This window comes from Musa acuminata, chromosome BXJ2-9 (assembly GCF_036884655.1).
Source record: "Musa acuminata AAA Group cultivar baxijiao chromosome BXJ2-9, Cavendish_Baxijiao_AAA, whole genome shotgun sequence".
NCBI lineage: Eukaryota > Viridiplantae > Streptophyta > Magnoliopsida > Zingiberales > Musaceae > Musa > Musa acuminata.
Window position 1 is genome coordinate 11,223,141 of NC_088346.1, and position 23,644 is coordinate 11,246,784.

The window sequence follows — 23,644 nt, forward strand, 5'->3', positions numbered from 1 at the left end:
TCTATATATTTGTTTTCATTTACTGCAGAAGAATGTCAATAAAAAGGGCGAAAAAACACTACCTGTTTATAATATTTTAAATGGACCTATAAATTTTATTTTTTTCTCATTTAGTTTTTAAGATTATGTTTATATATTTTGAAAAACTTTATAATATTTGTTTTCATTCGTTATGGAAAATGTTAACAAAAAAATTGAACTATAATATTTTTAAATAAAGTAATAGTGCTTTTGAATATAGAGTAAAAATATTATAACTCCTATTTAAATTTACAAATATTATAACCAGCAAAACACTATAAGTATATTTAAAAATAATTATTTATAATTTTTGTTTTAAATATTGTTTCAAAAAAATATAATAAGTATTAGTAAGAAATATGATAATACGAGACACTATCTCTCGACTTGGAATTAACAAGAAAAGATTACTCAACGCCATGATCTAACGATTCGCAAATCTCGATGCAACCTATTCCATTCGCCGATCCCTTTGCTTGAGCCAGCCTTTTTATTCGTCGATAAGAAACCCTTGCACGGCCTCCTCGGTCCGCGCGCCATATACCGCGGGCTGAATCCTGTGCCACCGATAGAGAGGGAGAGGGTGCGGGAACGGAAGCTCGCGAAGCGCCCGCCCTGCTGCTGCTTCTTGCTCGCGAGGGAGCGACCGGGAGCAGAGGCCTCCGCAAGGACGCAGCCGGCGGATGGTGAGGATTACGCCCATGGCCTCCGCCGCCGTCGCCGCCGCCTTCCGACCACCGCTCTCCCCCTCTTTCTCCGCCTTTCGATTGTCTCCAAACTCTCGCTTCGGTCGCTCCTCCTCCCCGTCCTCCGTCCCTCCTCGTCGGCGCGCTCCTCCCGCCCGTCTCGGCAGCGGTGAGCTCTGATCATTCGGTGGTCGCCCCTACCCAAGCTCCAAAACCTTCATTTCTCCTCTGAGGAGTCGTCTCCCTGTGGATTTCTCATGATTGATTTTCTAGACGTGGTTTGGCCATTGGAACCTAGGTTGGGTCCGATTAGCGCCGGACCGATAGTTGTACCACCAGTGGCTCTTGTGGTGAATCGCGTTGTTACCGGTGTTGGTCTCGTTCAAGATTGCATCTTTTTCTTCACTAACATATCTATTCATCGTGGTTATCTGAAGTTGCTACTATATCATTTTTTGCTTTCCACGATGATTCGGAAATATATAAGGAATTATTTTTTGTTGAATCAGAAATGTAGGTTTTCTGTTCTATATCTTCACCGACGAGGTAAATCTTTGGCTTGGCTCAATTACCATAATTAGTATTTGTTTGCTGGATGCTGGAGCGGTATTTTTACACTTGCAATTTTCTTTTCAAGTAGTACTTTCTAATTATGGTGGATTTTGCAGTCTAAGTGTGTTCTATTTTCTTGTATTTATTTATTTTTCTGAAGCCTGATTCCTTTGCTTTTTGAAAGCAGGTGTTTATGCAGTTCTACATCTGGAGCAGCTGTTAAAAAAGAAAGTAAATTGTACAATGGCCAGTGCGTTTGGAAATACAGCAGAAACAAGCACCCCAGTTAATCAAGAAGAGGCCTTAGAGTGGGTGAACAAGGATAATAGAAGGATGCTTCATGTTGTTTACCGTGTTGGGGATCTGGACAAGACAATAAAGTGATTTTTTTCAGCTCAGACATCCTGTTTAATATGGAATGTTCTGTAATAGATCTGGATTCACGTGAATTCTTATGATCTTAGTTTTCTAACTGGTACAGGTTCTATACAGAGTGCCTGGGGATGAAGTTGCTGCGGAAACGTGACATTCCTGAGGAAAGATACACAAATGCTTTCCTTGGATATGGCCCTGAAGACTCACATTTTGTTGTAGAGCTTACATACAGTGAGCTTTCTAAATATCTTTTCATGTCAATATGTCAGAAACTGTATTCACAATTTTGTATCATAGATTGTAATGCAAATATTTTGCTTAGTGGGAATATCTTGTAGTTTGCAATACATTTGCTTGCTTAACAGAACAAACCTTTTGTTTTGACATGTTTGGCTCAAAATTTATTTGTGCAAACAATGGCAGACTATGGAGTTGACAAATATGAGATTGGCACTGGTTTTGGTCACTTTGGTATTGCAGTTGAAGACGTAAGTCACCATTTCAATTCACGAATATACTTTTTTGCATTGTCATTCTTCTTTTGGCTTGCACATGCTTGTGTTTTACAAAGTAATGTATGTTTATTTCTTTAAAATGCAAAATTGGAGGTCTGAACATAAATTTTGGTTGTTTCTGACTCACATGTAAAGTTTTTTTGTATTTGTGCATGATACTATCACGTTTTGATCAATGTTTTTAAAAGCATAAGCTACCAAGGACCCAAAATGCTTGAGGCACTAGGCGCCCACATGAACTTAGTGAGATGCTCATGAATATTAAAATTTTAAAAAATATATTACGATTGATAAATATGATCATAATGTGGTGAACTTAGAACTCCTAAGTTCTAACTCCTAATTGAGCAATAGTGCACCACCTCAATATGGTGCAACAAGTTACTTGACGAAAGTACTACCTATAAAATGAGAAGATGCAGAAGTAACTGGCAGCTGTAGAGGAAGGTGGAAACCAACGACAGACAAAGTTGGAGAGGGCGGCGGATGAAGCTGCAATGGCGAATGGACGAAGCCACAACAGTGGATGAAGCAGAAGAGGTTGCCGACGACGGTGAACGAAGTTGGAGAGGGCGGCAAACAAAGCATACGAGGTTGCCGATGGCAGCGGATGGTGTATGAAAGTGGCGGATGAAGTTGCAGTGGCGAACAACACGTGCGAAGGCGACAGGCGAGCAATAGGTTTTCGCTTTTGGTTTCTTTCACTGGGTTGGTGTTAGGGTAAGCGCCTATACAACCTACAATAGTTGGTTCGATTGAACCAACTTACTCACCTAGTCGAACCCAGGCTTGAAGTCTACTTGATTTGGTGTGGGCCCTTGCCTGAGGCATCCAGCGCCTGGGCTCGGGCACTTTCCCGAGCGGCGCTTCATTGAAACGTCTTGCTCTGAAATGTTGCGAGGTGTTTAGGCCATGGCTTGTGTCGCCCTAGCGCTCAAGTGAGTGCCCGGGCACCTTTTGAAAACACTGGTTTTGATTTGTGCCAAATGAAATGCAAGAAGTTTATCTCTAATTATTACAAAGTTACTTTACTGATAAACTCAGGGAACATGAGTTGAATCAAGGTTTTACTTACCGAATCGTACCGCCCGTACCGGGCGGTACGTACCGGTCCGAGAGGCGACCGGTACGCGGACCGCCCCCTACCGGGCGGTACACGCAAAAATATCCCGTATCGGCCGTTACGGGTAATATCGGGCGGTAACGGTCGAAATTTCGACCGTTACCGCCCGGTACCATTCGGTAACGCAGCGCCTTTTCGGCGACGTCGCCTTTTTCGGCGACGTCGCCGAGGCGACACGACGTCGCCTTTTTCGGCGACGTCGCCGAGGCGGCACGACGTCGCCTTTTTCGGAGACGTCGCCGAGGCGACACGACGTCGCCTTTTTCGGCGACGTCGCTATATATATATATATATATATATATATATAATTTAAATAAACGTCGCCTCGGCGACGTCGCCCCGTGTGGGGAAGGAAAAAGCGACGTCGCCGAGGCGATGCGACGTCGGCCAATAAAATATATATATATATATAATATATATATATACATATATCACTCGGTATACCGCTCGGTATACCGAGCGGTATACCGTTCCGTACCGTACCGAGAGATCGTCGAAACTCCGGTACGGTACGAAATTTCAAACCTTGAGTTGAATATCTCTTGGCAAGGTTTATTTTAGGCTTTTGTTAGTCAACTATTTCCAACTTTGAAGATCCAATGTACAAGTGCACTGATCATGTTGAAGTATCGAGCACCTTGTGTTATGTCCTGCTGATTCATGCTGTTAGGCCATTTGCCATGTCAGTGCAATTGTCAACAACGATAACTTGTATAACCCAATTCATTTAGGTGACGTCACACCTTGCCACTTGTGTTGAACTGGCCCTTGGAAGGATATGATATGACACAGCACAAACATTATGCACGACGAGCAAACCTATGAACATTTTTTTTGAGGCAGTAAGGCTTGTATACTGAGAGTTTATCTGTGACTTGTATACTGAGACTTGTTTTTCTTTCTCGTGGTAAGTGATATCCGAATCAGGCAATAGTATTAGACCCTTTGAAGAATGTTTCTAAAATCCTAACCATTGACAATAGGTGCACTGGGATAAAGCTTATTAACCAAAGGAGAGAAGCCTGAAAGAGATGGATTTTTTTGACCTAAAAAAGTATGGGCTGCACATAGATAGATATTCTTAATGATGATGAACAGTGTGTAATGTCTAAAAGAATTTGGAACTTGTCAGCCATTACCTGAACTGGGAGAATCTCAACATGCTCGTTTGGCAGTGAACAGATAAAAGGATGCTTGGTTAGCATTGGAAACCATATAAAACTATAAGTCAGAGCAGATTGTCTTTTGATCTATGGATATGCCTTTTATAGGGGAAATAGTGTAGACCTATGTGCAGCTCTGATGGAGTGTGGGGAATTATAGAGCTAGATTATTAAGTCTTGTGATAAAAAGCAATACAACATGTAAACTCGGTAAGTATTTGTAAAAAAAATTATATGAAACCACTTTTGGGGAATGTGAGGGGACACATTTTGCCTTTAAATAATTTGTTTTAGGTAGGATACCTAACACATGACTCTGTATGCTGCTATGTGAGATTAGATATGGCACGAGTGCAGTGTTCATGTCGTCATTGAAGCACGGACATGAGAACATGGGATATAGGGATGATAAAGATACTACTGCACTGATGTAACAAACTTTAGAAAGTAGTACATGGCTCAACATGAGCTTGATATTAAATAAATATGTACTAACTTTCTGTGACTGTACAATTTAAGCAATCTGTAATCTGTAACTTAAGAGAAACATAATCACCATTGACCCATATAATAATTATTCACAAAAATAACAACCCTTCATGAAAGTACTAATATATGGGGCTAGTGAGTTGTATATGGAACAATCTTTTCAATATGTTGACAGGTTAGTTTGGTTGGCATTATTTTTATAATGAAAAGATTTTTATAACATAAATTCGTAAACATAGTGACCATGGCCTGTGATTAATCCAAATCAATCATGCTAAGTAACCTTACTCATGTTGGTCAGTTGTTGCCCCTTCTAAGTGGTTAGGTTTTTTCACGAAGCCTTTCTGTAAAGGGATTGCTTCTTTAGGTAGCATGTCAACAACTTGTATGTTAGGATAATCTGTATAAATCTCATAATTTTTTTAGGAAAATGGTTCTCTGTTGATATCCCATGTTTCTGTTCAACAGGTTGCAAAGACAGTTGATCTTATCAAAGCCAAGGGAGGAAAAGTTACCAGAGAACCTGGACCTGTGAAGGGTGGCAAAAGTGTAATTGCCTTTATTGAAGATCCTGATGGTTATAAATTTGAGCTTTTAGAACGAGGCCCTACACCGGAGCCCTTATGTCAAGTAATGCTTCGTGTAGGAGATCTTGACCGTTCCATAAATTTCTATGAGAAGGTAATATGGCAATAAAATTGTGATTTAAGTTGTTCACTCTTGTTATTATCGGCTGATATCTTTCTCATTTGATTAGGCATTTGGTATGGAGCTTCTATGCAAGCGGGACAATCCTGAATACAAGGTATTTAACATTATATGTCTTTTGAACTTGTTTGTACTGAGATGTTTGGTATACATTATGTTCGTCATTGGTGGGAAATATCTGGTTTCTTGAATCTGTGATTATTAGTTCCTTGCTTCCAACATCATATTTGACTGATGTCAAGCAGACTCCGTTAAGTATGCCAATTGCCACCAACTAGACCACTTGGTTGTGTGTTACCAGTTTTGTGAATCGATATGTATAATTTCCATTAAGATTTATCTTGATGTCAGGCTTTGCTAACTTCATTGTCTTTTTTAAAGTCTTAGTTTTGCTGTGATTGGTTTTCCATGGGTACAATCATGAGAAATGGATTTAACTGTTATTCGTGTGTCAGATAAATTGCAAAGACAAAAGCAAGATATGGAGATACATACACAAATAGTCACAGATTATATTTGATTGCATTCTGGGAATTGAAAGAATAACAAATGTATTTGACAGAAGCCCAACCAATAATTGAAATTATTTTTTATTATCCATTTTTTCAACTAGTGATATTGCTCAACATTGTTTGCGTGGCTGGATGCAAGGGTTAACCACCTGGTAGTAGTAGAAAAATGATTACCTTCCTCTTGCTTGCAATTCTTTTATCAAATTGCCTATTCTATCTCCAGTGCTTGTCTTAAAAGGGCTTAATAAGGATCAGTTCGTCCAGAACCTAATTGCAACAGTGGTTTGTTATTGCTATTGCTGTTCTCCTTTGGCTTAGGCTTTATTTTTAATTTTGAGCTTTCTATAACAGCATGGGAACATATTCTTGATATTTTAATGTCCTCTATATCTCAGTGAAAAGTCTTACCCTCAAACCATATATTTTATTAGCATTGTTCGACACCTTATACCTGTGTAGAACATCCGTGCTACTTTGTTGTTCTAGCTCTCTCTTTTAAAAATCATAACTTTTATCCACATTCTTCTAGCATTGTTTCTGGTATAATATTCCTGTCCAGGATATCTTTATTTATGGTTATTGTTTGAAATTTTATGTTATTTAGACGTGCACTTTAATATATATATATTTTTCAGTATACAATAGCAATTATGGGATATGGTCCTGAAGATAAGAGTGCAGTGTTGGAGTTAACTTACAATTATGGAGTTAAAGAATATGAAAAAGGGAATGCCTATGCCCAGGTAGCATGTCATACCAGTTTTGTCATAGATAACCGTCTTAGTTATGCCATCTTTTGTGATTCTTATAAGAATCTTTCTTTACCAAGTTCCCTTCCCATCGAGATTTTATGCTTTAAAATTTAATGTAAACAATGGTTATTAAACCAATTGACATGTCACTTGCTAGATTGCAATTGGGACAGATGATGTGTACAAAACTGCGGAAGCTATAAGATTATATGGTGGAAAAATAACTCGTGAACCTGGTCCGTTACCTGGCATCAATACCAAGATTACTGCCTGCCTAGATCCAGATGGCTGGAAAACAGTATGTACCTACATTTGACCTTCTCTATGTCCTCGATCTTTGTCTATGCTCTATTACTGAAATCGATTCATAGAATTGTTGCGTTTACTGATGTAACTCTTAATTTTTGCAATCCACATTTCAGTTTACCTTGTACTTCAGTATTGTGTGTTCAAGAACATGTCTTTATGTTGATATGCATATGATGGCAAATTCTTCACCTTTCTTTCAGCTTACTTTAATCCTTCTTTCTGAGGCTGAATGAATTATTTTACTTAATTAATTAACTGGCATTAAAGTTTTATGAAACAATGTGGGCTGTATGCCTTTAACACGATTGGTCTTCTCAATTCATTTTACATGATGATCTTTTATAAGACTTGCACAAGTTTCATTAACGAAGTACATTGAAGACATTGTTTTTTGTCTTAGATTTTTCACATGTTATTGTCAAATTGCATTCTTTGGGATTATATCGTTGGATATGGATCTGTTATATCAAATCTTCACAAGTTTATGTAGGATGAGGTTGATAAGTTGGCAACATTGTGATTCACTTTTCTCATTGTTATCTTTTGCAGGTCTTTGTCGACAATATAGATTTTGCTAAAGAACTGGAGTAACTGATTTGGTAGCGCCCAACGATAATGCAAGAACAAAGTTGACCTGCTTCGATCATGTACCTTCGACTCGCCCGACCAATCTGGTAAAGAAGCCACATTGGAAACCAGTTTGTAGATATGCCATCGATGTAGCAGTGTGTACATGTGAGATCAAATTTTCTTTTCCCTTTTTCTTGTTCAGGTCGGTCTTGTTTTAACTCCTCCCATCTGCATTTAAGTTTATTTAAGATGCTGTGGCTGTACCCATAATATGATGGCAATCTCTCTTGCTCGTTTGTTGCCCTGAATGCATCTATCTTTATTTGTTTCTTACAAACAGAGGAGACAAACGAAGGGAATTGACTCCAATTGATTGACTCGAACCAATTTAAAGAATTTAATATTCATTAAAAAATATTTTCATGTGAAGTTGATTGTGAATGTGTGCAATTTTTTTTTCCGATAAATTGTCTTAACTACAGTTGTTATAAATAAATATATTTCAGGACAATATAATTACTAATAAGTGCCACCTAGAAAGATGAATTAACTTTCAATCTACCAATCTGATTTGTTTAATTCGCATTCTATATGAAAAATATATTTTGCCGAAAAGGTATTTTGGCAGAATTAATTTGGCTATCCAATCACAGTGTTGTCCATTGAGTTGTGGGTTAACTCTGAATACGGCCCGGCCCGGCCCAGCTCACTAAGAGCCCGAACACCCATCCTTATTCTAGACGTGTCTCTGACCGTTGATATTGATCTAACGGTTGAAATCGGAGTGGGAAGGACGATTCCGATCTCGTTGCGTCGAGGATAAAAACCATCGGTAAGGGCTGCTTCCTTATGTGAAAATGAATCCGAACCGTAGGAATCGCTCGTAATCTTCTCAACCAACGGCCACGATTTATCTTTATTTCGACTGCCCTATATGTTCTCTTCTCGCTAAAACCCTTTCCTTCCCCGAAGAAGCGAAGGGAAAGAGGGGAGGAGAGTGAGAGAGATCGAACTAAAACGAAGGAACGATGGCTTCTCCTCTCTTGCTTCGATCTAGGGCTTCGATTCGGGCCGTTTCGATGTCTCTCAGGTCCTCGAAGAGTTCTATGCACGAGCCCCAGCTTTCTCCGCCCTCGTCGTGCCTTCGATCGCCGGTTACCTCGTCCAAGAGGCGCGGTTGTTGCGCTCCGAGGTACGGGCTTTTGGTTTCTTCGATCGGTGGTTCCGGTGGTTCATCTTTGGGGGAGATTGGGAAATTTTCGATCTTGATGTGCGTATGGTTGATGCTGACATCAGAACACCTGCTCTGAGTTCGAGCCGCTGTTTGGCGTCGATGTTGCCTCTCCACGCTGCGGTTGCTTCGGCTCGACTGAATTCGCTTCTCCACGCGGAGCCCCAGAGCTGGGGATGGGTTCCACAAGGTTAGTACTACACTCTTAACAGATCCTGGGAGTTCAGTCTTTGGCATCTAGTGATTTCTATTAAACCATTGTGGCATAGAGAATCAAAATTACTCCCCTTTCTCCATCGAGTGAAGAGGAAATAGATTCGTTATGTAGAAATTCTTCATTATATTTACGCGGTTTTGATTCTGGTTAGCCGAAATATCTTAGAGAGGACCTCAAATGTGTTCTAAAATGAATCCTCCTTGTCACCTTGCACACATTGAATTCCATTCCGAGGTTTTGTCTTAATTGTTCCATATTTATGATTATTTGACAATCACTGCTTAGTCGAACGTATATTTTGTTTGCTTCCTGCTATCTCACCTAGAGTTATCAGGATCCCTCTAACATTAGATACCACAATCCTTGTCCTGATTCACATGTTTTTATATTTCAGAACATGATATAGGATCCAGATTACAGAAATTGGGATACCATATCATGAATATCATTTAGATATAAACCAACTAAAAGTGAAGGTGTAACTTAGTAGTTGATAAAGATATTGACAGTTTATGACAAGGTCCTTGCTTGAATCCTGCCTTTGACACTTATCCTTGGTGGCGAAAAAAAAAGAGTTTGGGGAAGTATCCCACACCTGTATGATACTGCACCCATGTCATTCCATGTCATAGGTTACTATGATTTTTCCCATATTCGCGACTAATATATATTAAATACTATCAAAACCAAATACCACATTTAAGACCGTTAAGATACTCTGACCTTAACATTCAGATATTCATAATTAGATAACCAATATGTTTATCGGTTTGTTTCTGTAGTTTCTCCATGGGGTGTTGACTGTCTTGTGTTGCAAGCTTATCGGAATAACCTTGCAGGCAGAATGCCTAGATGGATACTATGTCTACTTTGCTAGTGCTACAATGATATAAGCATGCTGCATGACTTTAGACTACCATTAGGCGATCTCACAGTACATACGGCTTACCATGCTAGCATTTGGTAATCCTTCGTGTACTTTATCATGCAGTATACTTTCAAGGTCACCTTTCTCCTAGTGGGTTTTTGTTGTATCTTATATGAATAGCACAGGGAGAGGCAATTTAAGTTTATCCTTAACTTGTTTTGCCTTTGATGTTACTTTTTTTTTTTTTTTTGGACAGAAACTGTTTAGTTTATATAAACTAATATATGTGCTGAATGTGAATTTTTGAAAATCATCATTTGCACATGGTGAGAAAGATTGCTAGACTAGAAGCTTTAATATCTCGCAGAAATTATTATGTTTCTTTTTGTTATTTATTTGTTATTACATTGTGTTGGTCAAGCAACTATCGCCAGCTGGCTATAAAAAATTTCTTTTGGCAGGCATCTCAATGCCTTTATGACAGATCCGGTGGTTCTGTTTGGGTCACAAGAGGCTTCAGCTGGTGATGAAGTACGACAGGATGTGATTTCTTGTTAAATGCACTCTTGGAGATTTTCTTTGTTTCAGCAAAAACCGGCACATTCTTGAAATTCACATTCTTGTTGCTCCGTTGTTTTTGATTTCTATAGCTGCATAATGCGGCCACTGGCTTAGATCATTCAGAAGAAAATACCTTCTAGAATTTTAGTGACTGGACCTCTTAAAATTAATGAAAGAGTTTGATCAGTGTAGTACTGCTTGTTGTGGGATATGGATTGCGCATCTGGAACAAATCCATGGAGTGGAGAAAGACATTTCCTATTATAACATAATTGCTCATCGGAAATGATGTCAAATTCTGCTGTAGTTATCTTAGTTTTGGATGAAATGAGGAGGTCACCTATCAAGTTGGTAAAGTTGGCAATTAAAGTTTTGCTCCCTAGTTGTCAACAAAAATGTATGGTGCCATGAGGTAGTTCTTGGTCTTAGTTAATAGTAAGTTTTACTTTCATAATTGATCTCTGACTTGTTAATTATTGTAGTCTTTTTATGTGTTCCATTTTTCTTATATCAAACTTGCCATCAACTTTCTAAGATATATATACATACTTTTCCCTTGTGAGAAAGACTATGTAAGATGAAACATGGGAAGATTTGTTCTCTTTGTAAGATGCCTTTTTAAGTGATAAAATCAAATTTTCTTTGTGTTTACCGTTCCACTTCTCTTAGCAGTGTGTGTTTCCTTTAGTTCAGCATTATTTCAATCATCAAATACTTGCGCAGCAGAAAAGTTAGTTCGAGGTAATTAGATTGGTGTCCTGAGATCTTTTCCTGTCCAAATAAAACAGCTTATTTCTTCTGCATCGTAGAAGCAGCATGTTGTCTCCTCTCCATCTGTTTTCATCAAAATAATAGTCTCATCAAATATTTTAGTCGATGTGGATGGAGAGTAACATAACTTCCAACCTTTTACCAACATATGGAGTGTTAAGATTATATTAAAGCTAAGTTCTAATTTGGATAATCTTGTTTGTCTTTAAAAGCCAAAGCTGGTTTGTCACTTGGAATACAAACCTACCTATCTAGTGGTGGAGCAACCAAGTGATGATTTCTTGGCCACAGCATGCTAGGCGAGGATCCATTTCGTATTTACCGATTGGGGTTCCAATATCTTATATCATCAGCTTTATCAGGATGCATGAAGCCTCTACAATCATCGATAAGCACCAAACTTGTTTCCAATTCCAATGGTTCACAAGAAAGGGGTGTTCGGATATCAACCCTCTTAGCAATAAAGCCATGGCATTTTTGTTGTACATTCATATACTGGTAGATCGAAGCAATATTTGAGGTTGAGGTTACAGTAGTAGTGCATCAGTTTCACTGCGTATGCTATATGTCAACTTGCATCATATTACTTACTCATCTGAAACACTCAGACTCGATATGCTCTTCAAACAATTTACAGCATCACAGACAAAGAGTGACTTACGGAAGAGGTTCGCGGTCTAAAATGAGGGCTCTGAATCATCAAACATGTAAGCAACACTGTACATCAGATCTCTTTAATCACCTCTATCCTCCAAAAAGAAGTGAATGATTGATAAAAAGAGGACAAAATACAAATGGAGATTTGCAGACAAGAGAAAATACATAATAATCAAGCACCAGAATCAGCATGAAAAAACAGTTCTGCTCGTTAAATTTTACAAACCCTGGACCCTGCTGACAGTAGGTTTAGCTTGTCTTGTTTTGGCCATACTAACAAGATCACCAAAAAGCTTGTCCTCAGGCTTCATTGGCTTGTTCAGTTGCTGCAGGTTAGATGAGGATATGGTAGGCATCTGGTAGGAAGAATTGTTACCTTCATATGTGCTATTATCTTGCACGGACAGCCCATACATTCCATGTGAGAGCTCAGTTGGATTAGAATAAAGGTGCGTTGAACTCATTGGATCATAGTATTGAGCATCTGGCTGCTGCCCAAATCCGTAGCCTGTCAGCTGAACTCCCTGCATGGACTGTTGACCCATATCGGCGACACGGCCTCCAAACATTTGCTGTTGATGCATGGCTGTCATCCGGCTGTTTTGCATCGGAGGATACACGCCTACAACCTGACTGCTTTGTGCAAGCTGAGGTTGTAACCCTTCGAGCAGGGTGCCCAGTACATGCTGTGGGTGCATTTTTCCCAGCTGGCCGGCCAGCGAGGGTTGAGGTTGAGCGCCTTCAAGCTGACCGGTTTGTATTGGCAAGGAATGCATGTCTCCAAGCTGATCAATTTGAAATGGTTGAGGCTGCAAACCTGGCAAATCATTCTGCGCAGGTTGCACCTCCCATGGTGGTGGGGGAAGAGCACCAGCTTGATCATCTGCATCAGTAGAAATTCAATTACACCCCCAAACAAAAAAAAAATCACAATTCTATTGTAGAATGGATTTTTCATCTGAGTGATGATGAACAAAGTTCTTTTGATATGGCTTTATGGGTGAGTGGGAGGCCAGAAATAAATATATACATATGAGAGGAAGGATTTGCTCATAACCAAGCGATGTTATAAAGGATTATGAATGTTTTGCACTGAACACTTTCCTAGTTGAATGCTAATGGTTTCTCACTCAAAAGGAGGAGTTACCTGTGATTTACTATAAATACAATGATTGCTTATTCTATATGGTGTATAATGCCCATTCATGGCATCTCAACATTCCCCCCTTACAAGACACTTTTTGTATATGATATTTTTCACAGAACTCAAACATTTAAATCCCTAGAACATCAAGTCTTATAGCCATCTTAGTCAAATTTTCTTTTCAATGGGATGGGTATACATTAATTGCAGAACAAACAAGCACGTCTCTTCACTTTAAAGGGGGAATGCCAAGAGTATAACCATGAAACTTAGAGATGCCAAGAGTATAACCATGAAAAAAGGTTGGTAGAATTTTAAATAGAAAAACAAGTGTAAAGAATGAGATGAAAAGGTGATGGTTTTACCATAACTTAGTGCCTGTTCCTCTGGATTATATGCTGGAGAAAGTTGACCATCCCACACGATGCTCATGTGGGTTAGCTGCACTCCCTGATCACGACTTGCCTGCTCAAATTGAGGTGCTCCTGAGCTTTGGATGCCTCCACTAGTAAAAAGGGCAGGCTGTTGTATTAGGTGCACCTGCAGCTGAATGTTGGTTCCAGCAGGATATGTCTGTTGTGCAGGAATTCCAGAAGTCGAATCAAAACGGTTTGCAGGATTTGTGCTGCTACTGTTAGATATGATAGGAGGAAACATTTCTGCAAGCCTTAAGACGTTCTGCTCAGAAGCAACATTGGTAAGTGGTTCACTGGCAGGAACAAGAGCTAGCAGATTCTCTGTTGCAGGTTTATTGTAGTCATCACCACTAATAAGGTCCATACTGGGTTCAATTTTTGCGGAAGAGATTGCTGAATCACAGGATGCAGGAGATCCATGTGGCAGTGATTGCTGAAGAGGAGGCGGCTGGTTACTTGAGCTTGAACTTGCAGTTGACAACCTATGTCATAAAGTTATGATCATGTTCCATACTAGAATGGAAAGAAGAAACATCACCGAGTACGATGTAAACTTTGCCACACTCAAAACAAGGCATGTTCTGTTGGTTAATCTTGACTGAAAGAAATTGATTGAATAACAGACTTTAAAGAGATTAACAATCTTCAAATTGTCCAACTACTATTACAGAAGCAGATGCTCAAAAGAAATTTTGTTCTTAAAACTTCACAATACATTTATTTATCTCAAAGAAGTGATTCGAATTTACTCATAACCTGGCATGAACATGCCTACGGCGTAGATAGAAAGTTTGTAAATAGCAAGTTGTTTAAGAAACTGGACTACCTTTGATCTGACTCTTTGCTAGCTGAAGAATCATCAACATGGTCAAGTGCAGATTTTTGTTTCTCATCATGAACAGCAGTACCTGCAGCAATAGCATCATGCTTTGCTAGCACATTCTGCAAATCATCATTCAAGGAAAGTCCTTGGCTAAGCAGCTCCTCATCTCTGTAAAATCAGCATAACCAATGAAAGACCAAAATCTTGGAAGCTGATGAGCACAGTCGAGTGACTACACAAGTATCTCATGATACAATCATGTTATATCAGATGTCAGAGGAAGACTAACATAGTAACTTTGACACACCATCTTCCATAAACACAACTTGAAAGGTGAGAGCAAGTAAAAAGGGACAAGGGGGAAAACGACTATTGAATTCATCTTTTTGGAGACAAAAATGGAAATGCTGACTAAAAAAATACATAAATAAATTAATTGGTGATATATCACAAATTTGTGCAGAAGTAAAAACAGCTTAGTCCAAACTTCATTAACTTTATTTTATTTAAAAAATCATTAAACATGGAGAGAGCAACCGAGAGTCCTTACGAGGTTGTGTTAACGAGATGCACTACTCTCTGTCTGTAGGTACGACATTGACCGACAAGGTCAACAAATACCTCCTGTTTCAGACCCTGCATATAAAAATCAACATGAGATGAGCAGAAAATGAAAACTCTAAATTGAACCAAAACTATTGAGCTTTCAAAATTTTCAAGGATAAATGACCAGCTAATAACACAGCAAAGAGACTTTATCATCCAAGACCTCTAACTCACTTTAGTCAAGATAGCATGGTCCCAGCAAAATAAAAATGCATTCAAGACTTTTAAAACTACAAATTAATTGCCAATTTTAACAAAAAAAAGTGATATTCGAAGATAGCATTGTAAAAAGCTATTATAAAAATAAGTCTTGAAGTGCATCCTACCTCTCTGTTCACAGGATCCAAGGCATTCAACATCTCTGCTAGAACATCCATGATACCACGAGCATTCTCAATTTCATTGAGTCTGAGAAATCAACCAAAATTTGAGTACTGAAGTTGCAGCACCAGAACCAACAGTGGTAATCTGTAAGCCAGAAGCAATACAGAATTGCATAGAGAACCATCAATTAAAATGCAGCTTGGATGGAATTTATATTACAACATGATTGGAGGAGATTTCAATGGTCATGTAGGAAAAGCATATTGTGAAGTTAAAAGAGTACACGAGGACTTTTGTTATGGGGAAAGGAATGAGGAGAGGGTACGGTTTTAGATTTTGTTATATTATGTGATCTCAACACACACTTCAAAAAGAGAGATAAACATTTGATTACAATAACAACTATAGTCAAATTGACTTTTTTCTCACTTAAAAGATGGATAGAGATTCTAAATTAGATTTTTTTTTAAATTTTCAGGTTTTTTTTGGGTTTTTCTGTCTTTTTTCTAGTTTGTCAGTAGATACTGGTATACCAACATATGGTACGTCGGTACCAATCAGTATATACTGATTTGGGACAGGATCGGCACCGTGGTCGGCATGCAACGACAAACCTTGAGAAATTTATATATAAGGATTGTAAAATTGTATATGGAAAAGCTTGATGAATCAAATAGACTTATGGTATTGGATATTTGTTGCTAAAATTGAAAGACAAAAATAGTAGTAGAAAATGTGGAGACAAGAATATAAGGATTTTTAACTATAAAGTGGAAAAAGAGCAGGTTTGGAAAAAATGAGGATACTATTAATGTTATGTGACTATAATAACAAATAAGATTATGAGCATAAGAAAGGAGATTCTTGGGAACTTAATGGTAGAGGTGTAGCTTTACGAAAGAGTTGGTGATGTGAGAGAAAGTTCAAAAAAGTAATTACAAATAAAAATTCATGCTTTAAAGATTTGTGAAATTATATAAGTGAGGAGAAATCCGAAAGATGAATAAAATCTAAAAGAGGGGCAAAAGGATATATCACTGTGGCAAGATATAAAACTTAAGATAATTTTTATAATGATTTATGTTATAAGGATGAAAAAAAAATATCAAATTTTGCTAAGGCTAGAAAAGAAAGAGCAATGATTTAGGTAATATAAAATGTATTAAGAATGAATTAAAAAAATATTTATTAATGATAGTGAAGTTAAGGAAAGGTGAATAAAGTATTTTTTAATTATTTAATAAATATTTCACAAATAACTTGGTTTTAAAAATATATAATAGTTATAGGTTTAATAATTATTAATTTGTTCATAAGATTAGAGCAACGAAACTTTGAAAAAGATAAAAGTAGGTTAGAATGTGAGGGGAATAGTTTGTTTGACTAATTTATCTAATAAAATCTTGAGATATAAAAAATGTCTAATAAATGAAGGAACAATTTTATAGTGCCAATTTATGAAAACAAGGGTGATATTTTAATTATAAAGGAACTAATATTATGAACCACACTATGAAACTTTGAAAAAAAAAAGATTGAAAGTCAAATAAGATATGAAACAAATATTTTTATATATCAATTTGGTTTTGTGCTACGAAGATAAATAGTGGTAACTATCTATTTATTGAGATAATTAATGAAAAATGTTATAGAGAGAAGAAGAAAGAATTGTATACGACTTTTATTAATTTAGAGAAAACTTATGATAAAGTTTTTAGAGATTTAAGATGATGAGTTTTATAAAAGAAAAGTGTTTCTACTAATTATATCAGCAGATAGTATAGTCACTAGTGTTATAGAGAGCAAGGTTCGCAATACCGTACCGTACCGGTATTTCGACCTGGGCTCGGTACTGGTACGGTATGGTGTACCGAGCACTGTAGCACTGCTACAGTGCGGACCGGTACCGAGCAGTCCGCGTACCGCTGGCCTGTCGGACCGGTACGTACCGCCCGTACCGAGCGGTACGAATCGGTATGGCAGACACTGATAGAGAGTATATCTAAGGGATTCATATTAAGTCCTTGCCTCTTCACATTAGTAATGAATGGATTTACAACTCATATTCAGAAAAAACCTCCTTGATGTATTTTATTTGTTGATCATATTGTTTTACTTGATGAGTGTTTAAATGAATTAATTTTAAATTTGAGTCATTGGGAGAAACTTTGAAAGTTAATGTTTTAAATTAAGACCGAATATATGAGTTGTAATCTTAGTAATACTAGTACTCCTGATGATAAAGTTAAGTTAGCTGGATAATAAGTTTAAAAGTTAAGTAAAAGTTTTAGGTGCGTTGAATAAATTATTCAACAAGATAGAAAGATAGACGAAGATATTATCTAATGAGTAAAAATTGATGGTCGAAAAGTAGAGTATCAATAGTTTTGTGTGATCACCAAGTATCTGTTAGATTAAAAATATCATTCTCTAAGATCGTTGTTAGAACTTATGCTTTATAGATTAACTAGAGAGAGATGTATGATTATATTAAAAAATATAAATAAAGATTTAAATACTTTTAATTTAACTAAGAGTATGATTTTTATATGACTCTGACCCATGTAGGATATCCTAAATAGTTGTCAAAATTTTTCTTAGCTAGTTCACTAAGCTAAGAGTAGATCAAAATGAATATTATACAACTAGATAGAAGCAATTTTATAACAAGAACTTGTGTCAGAACCAACATGTATTTAAGATGACCTTTCAAACAACCAAGGTATCCACTGGGCATATTTTCTTCTTTCACTTAAATTTTTGATTGGGTACCTGAATTACTCAAAATTATATCCAACAAACACAAAGCAAATACAATAAGTTCCGTATCAAGGACAAAAAGAACTCTAAACAAAGTGTTAAGCATCAAAACTGAAGAGGTAAGCTACCAAAGTGAAAATGAGAAAGGAAAGAATTAATGTAAGGGTCACTATCATGCTTTAACAAACATTTGGTACTATAGTATATTGCAAGTAACTGATAAGATGATAGGAAAAGCACCTCAAAACTGGAACAGCAGGTGTAATTGAAGATCCACGTGCTTTGTTTTGAAACTCAGGACTCCGCACTGGTGGAGGATGGGAACGCAGAGGCCTTGCCTGTGGACGAGCACAAACAGGTGAAGACCTCTCAGATTTCTGAGGAAATACAACTCCAGCTCTCTGATGGGACAAAAAACAATAGTCTTAGAAATAATAAAACAATAGAAACATAATTCAACAAGAATTTCTCCGAAAACTTAACTGGTTCACATATTTTTTCTTTTGTTCCAAACATATCTTGAATTGAAAAATCAAATACCAACAATGCATTTAGTAGCAATATAAAATGGAAGGTGGCTAAATAATTAACATGCAAAAGCCTACCAGCAGTTCTTGATATGCTGCATAGTATTGAGGATATCTTGCTCGTTGACCGCCAAAAACTTCTTGCCACGTATCTATTAATATAAGTATCTTTTTCTTAACATGAGAATCAGAATGCTGTACAGAAATAATCAGGAATTAGTGAAGCTTTCATAAAAATAAAAGATTGTAAATGAGCAAAATACTGAAATATGAACAGTTAAGACCTTCTTCTTTACAATCTTCACCATCTCATGCAATACGTCTTTCTCAGCAACATACATATGGATTATGTCACCACACTTTTTTATCATTGTTTCCAATAACTGCAAGAAACAAATTTTGTTCATTTTTGTAAAAACAACATGAACACAGAAAAACTCAAAATGTGAAGAGTAACCAAAATGAATCAAATGCAGTAAAGATATAAATTTTGCTTAATTAGCTGAACAGCAAAAAAGCAAACTGTATTAGGCACCACAATGACACATGACTAATAAATGCAAGGTTCATGGCCCTTTCTCCTTTAAGAAATCATTGTGAATACCACATCTTGAATTAAAAAATGATTAATAACTAAACAGTGATCATAATAAAAAATATAAAAATGCTCCCTCATGTGGGCCTCAAATATAACTCTGGAAAAACATAAAACAATTTGAAGCCAAACTATCTGAAGTACTTACTGTTAGCGCAAGAAGCTGAACCTTAGGATTTTTATGCCCAATACGTTTTTTGAGATCCTTAACAACATCCTTAGTTTGCCTGGTAACCAAAGAAAAAAAAATCAGTATTGTAATATTCTTCGTAATACATGTAAGTGGACTGGCCCATCACATAAGCAAACAAATGTGAAGTTCCTAGGTGAACCATCAGATGCTAACAAACATGATCGGATTTAGCAATCAGCTACCCATTTCTATTTCCTTTCTTCTTTTTATTTTTCTTTGAAACGCCAATGATAGAAAGAGCCATAAGAGGTATCACAACTAGAGACCTTAATAGAATATGTAACATGCAAAAAGTTATTAAATATGGAAAGATATTTTCTTGCCTTTGATTATGTACTCCTACAATTGCATTATGTTCCATTTAGAAATGTTAGGTGCCAAGATCAATATTTACAGCTTGCAATTGTTTCAGTTTGGAATTGCAACCTACAAGTGATACATATAACAGCATTCGGTTGAGAGCTTGGAAGGACAGGCACTCAAGTCAATGCAATACGCGATGATGTCCAATGAAAAGTTGACCTACTTTATCATATTTTACTGGATGCCCAGAAACTTGATGTATCCTATAATATTTTTATCAAAATTCAGTTGAGAACATTTTAGTGGTTTTCTTTTTCTTCGTGGAATTGCGTAAAACAGTAAGCCATTTGGGAACACATCTACTGCAACAATTAAATCCCTGATGATGCAGTTAAAAAGCAATACATAATTATGTTTACCGACCTCATGAGTAAGTGCCTTGAGTCGCTACAGTATCTTACCATATTACTTTCATTCAAAGGCACTCCCATCAAATTCTTAGTACCACCATGCAAGAACCAGACTCTATAGTATTCAAACCAGACTTGACAGTATTCAAAGCTAAAAGGTAAAAGATGTGGTTACCTCGAGGTTCACTTATATGACAGTTTTCATGCTGATGACCAACTTCTTACCAATCAACACTAGTTGGCAAATCCTTAGGACCGCCACCCAAACACCTCAGACCAGACCCTATAGAATTCAAAGCTTGAAGGTAAAAGATGGTTCACTTATATGACAGCTTTGATGCTGATAATGCCAGCAGCATCTTGCCAATCAGCACTAGTTGCACATTCTGTATGCCAGCCAAAATGGATTATATGCCAACCCAATGCTACATAGGTACACTTCAAAATATTAACATGATGGAGCGCCAGTTCTATGCTGACACAGTAAGCACTAATCAACACTTGCTGGCATGGTGGGTTTATGTAATCCTTGAATTTGTTGAGACAACATAGAGATACTTAAAACTCCTCTTTCAATCAATTCCTATACCCCAATAAATGTCAAACAACACAAAAGCATCAGAGTTTACCTTCTTTCTTAAGAAAAATAACTACTTGAAAAGCTGATCACAAACTGATAAATTCAAAAAGGAAAAAGGTAAAGGATCAATTAGAAGTGCATCCAAAAAGAGGAAGGAACCTAGCAGAAGTACGCTTTATCCCGTTTATAGATTATGCTAATGAAAATTTTTGCATATCGTCTATATATGTTCCATTCATTCTAATCATGCCAGCCTCTTTGACTATTAAGTTTGGAAGGAACCTTGCAGACTTACAGATTATGCTAATTAAAATACCTATAGATATCTTCTATTCACTCTAATCATGCTAGCCTCTTCCTTGGACTACTAAGTTCCCGTAAATAGCTCTGATTTCAGTAGTGCCATTTTCTGGTTATGACAACCCAACTATGACCTTCACCAACTGAACTTTTGAAGCAATAAATGACAATTAGGGAGAAACCACAATCATAAGCAACATACTACATCACAACAATGTGCAATCGACTTCACCAAGCCAAATTAAGGTTTCAATTTGTTCCAGTGCCAATTGTTCCATATTATTTCTCATAAATATCACCATATTTGTTATTACAAATTATTTAAATATCACTATTCCGAAAAAAAAACACAATTGATCATACTTATACTTTAAACTCTATCTCTAATTTCAGCATCATAAATATTTCATCTGAATTAATGACACATACCCTACAGTCCTTTAACATGAATTTTTTTAATGAGCATAAGGAAAAAAAAAGAAATAACTATTTTAAAATTTATGATTTTTGCCTAAACATTTATGCTTAAACAATTTTTCTCCTTGACTCATACCAAACAGCTGAAGCACAATGATATATCATTATTATGAACAAAAACAATGCATGTTTAGTCTAAAATGTGGCTGAATTTAAAACAGTCCAATGGGATACTAACTAAGCTTGCTTTAATACAATAAGAATTTGGTAACATTAATCAGTATTTTTTATTTATTATAAATCAAAACACCATTTTACGCTTGAATTTACCTAATAAAAAAGCAAGTCCACGAAAAAGCAAGACTAAATCTCCGGAAAGCGACGGGGGAAATGAAAGCGGGTGATTCAATGATTACAAAGACAGCTCAGCTAACAATCACCTCAAAACAATTCACAAAACGAGATGCAACAGTAACATCATCTCTAAAGACTCGACGAACAAACGAAGAATAAGAGGAGGGCAAAGCAGAAACGCATACCCCGGATCGCGATTGAGGATATCACAGATCTGCACGTTCATCGCCCCGTCCGGCCGCATTAGCATGTCGCTCGTGGCTCGATCCACTAGCGCGCCCGCCATCGCTGCAGCCTCGAAACCATAAGTAACAGCCGAACCAACAGACGATTTATTTCGATGGAAATAGAACCGAATTCTGACCAATACAACCGGAGGCGTTCCTTCGCGGACGATCGAAACGGGAGGAATCGAGCGTCCGGGGCGGCGAAAAGGAAATCCCTGACCGACGAAATGCGCGTTTGCCCAACTCGAATTCCCGTCCTCTTATGCGCTGAAGAAGGGCGATTCATCGGTGCTTCCGCTTTTCTAAAAAAAGGATTAATTTTCTTAGTAAATAGCCTCGTTTTCATTCCAACCATACGCATCTAAATATATGAGATATTTTGTGGTTGAAATGAAAAATACAAAAGTGAGATGAATAAATAGAAATGCCCGACGGACAAAATTGCATCCTCAAGTCTTCATCTCATCTAAATCACAATATTTTTGTTTGCAAAAGAAATCGTGACACTAAAATCGACAATGAAAAATGAAATATGTATACATATATATTTTTTACTACGGTTCGATTTCCTACCTCGTCCGATCAACCCAGTCCAGCATACATCGACTCCGGGACACGATCCCCGGATCGGTCCAAGTGGAAGCGTTCTCCTCGATGGCGATCATCGGCGACGCCCTTCGCCAGGCGTTCATGCCGAACCCTCCAGGAGGAAGAGAGGGCGTGGGACCGGCCGTTGTCTTCGTCGTCCTCGTGGCGAGGCAATCCAGCGCCCGCTCTGCCGCGATTGGAAGGTCCTCCGGGCCCTGCAGCTGAACGTGGGCCAGGAATCGGAGCTTCGTCGGCACCGTGGAGCGTTCTATTCGACGGACAAGGAGGTGGCTGACTATTACCGGACGGTGGTGTTCGTGCCGTCCGCGATCTTCTTCTCCGTCTCCGTTGCTTACCCTAATTGCCGGTAAGATTGTAGGTTAGGTTTCTCACCTTGCTCTTTTCTCCTCACTTTGACTAAAAAAGAGTGAAAATATTGCAACTTTAATCGCTTAATTCAAGAATCTAAACAGTGCGAATGATCTTTGCCTTGGAATAAATTCCTCCGTTCCGTCCTCCAAGTCTGAATACTTATTGATTCCTCTTCCGAACACGAGAGTGCTCGAAAGACGAGCGAGGTTGAAACAAGTTCGTCAAGTCAAATTGACGATTAAATTTGATTTTAGGAGTAATACAAGATTATTACTTTTTTAATTTTAGCACATTATTATTAGTCTGAGTATATTTTAGTTTGTAACAAACATATTTGATATGAATTATAAATCCATTATTTTCTAATTCATTATGATTTTAGGGGTCATTTGATTATACATCTTTTTTTATTATTTTGATGAAAAATTGTTGTATAGAAAGAGTTGGTTAGGATATTTATATCCAGAGATGTATCTTAGAATATTAAAATTTCTTAAAAGGTTTTTTTTGTTATTTATAATTTTTAATAATAAAAAATATATAATTTTACTATTTGTAATAAAAAAATATATCGTCGATAAAAATCTCCAATAGAACATTTTTTCGAAACAATTGCAAAAATGTG

General features: G+C 37.3%; 3 protein-coding genes across 6 annotated transcripts; 2 read left to right on the forward strand and 1 right to left on the reverse strand.

Annotated features, from left to right (window-relative positions):
• Positions 1–554: 554 nt before the first annotated feature.
• On the forward strand, positions 555–8,083 carry LOC103998060 (probable lactoylglutathione lyase, chloroplastic). 2 transcript variants are annotated; one of them, XM_009419434.3, is made up of 9 exons: positions 555–876; positions 1,447–1,639; positions 1,741–1,865; positions 2,058–2,122; positions 5,393–5,605; positions 5,682–5,729; positions 6,780–6,887; positions 7,054–7,194; positions 7,755–8,083. In XM_009419434.3, exons 1-9 carry the CDS (start codon positions 705–707, stop codon positions 7,794–7,796), a joined length of 1,107 nt encoding a protein of 368 aa, XP_009417709.2. In that variant the 5' UTR covers positions 555–704; the 3' UTR covers positions 7,797–8,083. The 2 variants fall into 2 exon arrangements, with proteins under 2 accessions (XP_009417709.2, XP_009417711.2); XM_009419436.3 differs by lacking the exon at positions 6,780–6,887 and having other exon boundaries at positions 7,755–7,975.
• On the forward strand, positions 8,047–10,843 carry LOC135586240 (uncharacterized). The gene is made up of 4 exons (XM_065123625.1): positions 8,047–8,052; positions 8,833–8,967; positions 9,072–9,196; positions 10,553–10,843. Exons 1-4 carry the CDS (start codon positions 8,047–8,049, stop codon positions 10,647–10,649), a joined length of 363 nt encoding a protein of 120 aa, XP_064979697.1. The 3' UTR covers positions 10,650–10,843.
• Positions 10,844–12,129: 1,286 nt separating this feature from the next.
• Positions 12,130–22,772, reverse strand: LOC135583814 (TOM1-like protein 9). 3 transcript variants are annotated; one of them, XM_065125688.1, is made up of 12 exons: positions 22,633–22,772; positions 22,206–22,361; positions 22,018–22,120; positions 19,424–19,502; positions 18,965–19,063; positions 18,759–18,875; positions 18,394–18,554; positions 15,396–15,477; positions 15,014–15,099; positions 14,467–14,631; positions 13,590–14,122; positions 12,130–12,963 (listed from the first exon to the last, which is right to left on the reverse strand). In XM_065125688.1, exons 3-12 carry the CDS (start codon positions 22,116–22,118, stop codon positions 12,299–12,301), a joined length of 2,088 nt encoding a protein of 695 aa, XP_064981760.1. In that variant the 5' UTR covers positions 22,119–22,120; positions 22,206–22,361; positions 22,633–22,772; the 3' UTR covers positions 12,130–12,298. The 3 variants fall into 3 exon arrangements, with proteins under 3 accessions (XP_064981760.1, XP_064981759.1, XP_064981761.1); XM_065125687.1 differs by having other exon boundaries at positions 22,197–22,361; XM_065125689.1 differs by lacking the exons at positions 19,424–19,502; positions 22,633–22,772 and having other exon boundaries at positions 22,197–22,216.
• Positions 22,773–23,644: the final 872 nt, after the last annotated feature.

Excerpts from the sequence above, each read along its gene's own strand:
- LOC135583814 (XM_065125688.1), bottom strand. The coding sequence starts at position 22,118 with ATGGCGGGCGCGCTAGTGGATCGAGCCACGAGCGACATGCTAATGCGG. Across the intron at positions 19,503-22,017 it reads ATCCTCAATCGCGATCCGGG|GCAAACTAAGGATGTTGTTA; the intron begins GTATGCGTTTCT and ends TTTGGTTACCAG. Across the intron at positions 18,876-18,964 it reads TGAAGATTGTAAAGAAGAAG|CATTCTGATTCTCATGTTAA; the intron begins GTCTTAACTGTT and ends ATTTCTGTACAG.
- LOC103998060 (XM_009419434.3), top strand. The coding sequence starts at position 705 with ATGGTGAGGATTACGCCCATGGCCTCCGCCGCCGTCGCCGCCGCCTTC. Across the intron at positions 877-1,446 it reads TCCCGCCCGTCTCGGCAGCG|GTGTTTATGCAGTTCTACAT; the intron begins GTGAGCTCTGAT and ends TTTTGAAAGCAG. Across the intron at positions 6,888-7,053 it reads AAGGGAATGCCTATGCCCAG|ATTGCAATTGGGACAGATGA; the intron begins GTAGCATGTCAT and ends GTCACTTGCTAG.
- LOC135586240 (XM_065123625.1), top strand. Across the intron at positions 8,968-9,071 it reads CGCGGTTGTTGCGCTCCGAG|AACACCTGCTCTGAGTTCGA; the intron begins GTACGGGCTTTT and ends TGCTGACATCAG. Across the intron at positions 9,197-10,552 it reads CTGGGGATGGGTTCCACAAG|GCATCTCAATGCCTTTATGA; the intron begins GTTAGTACTACA and ends TTCTTTTGGCAG.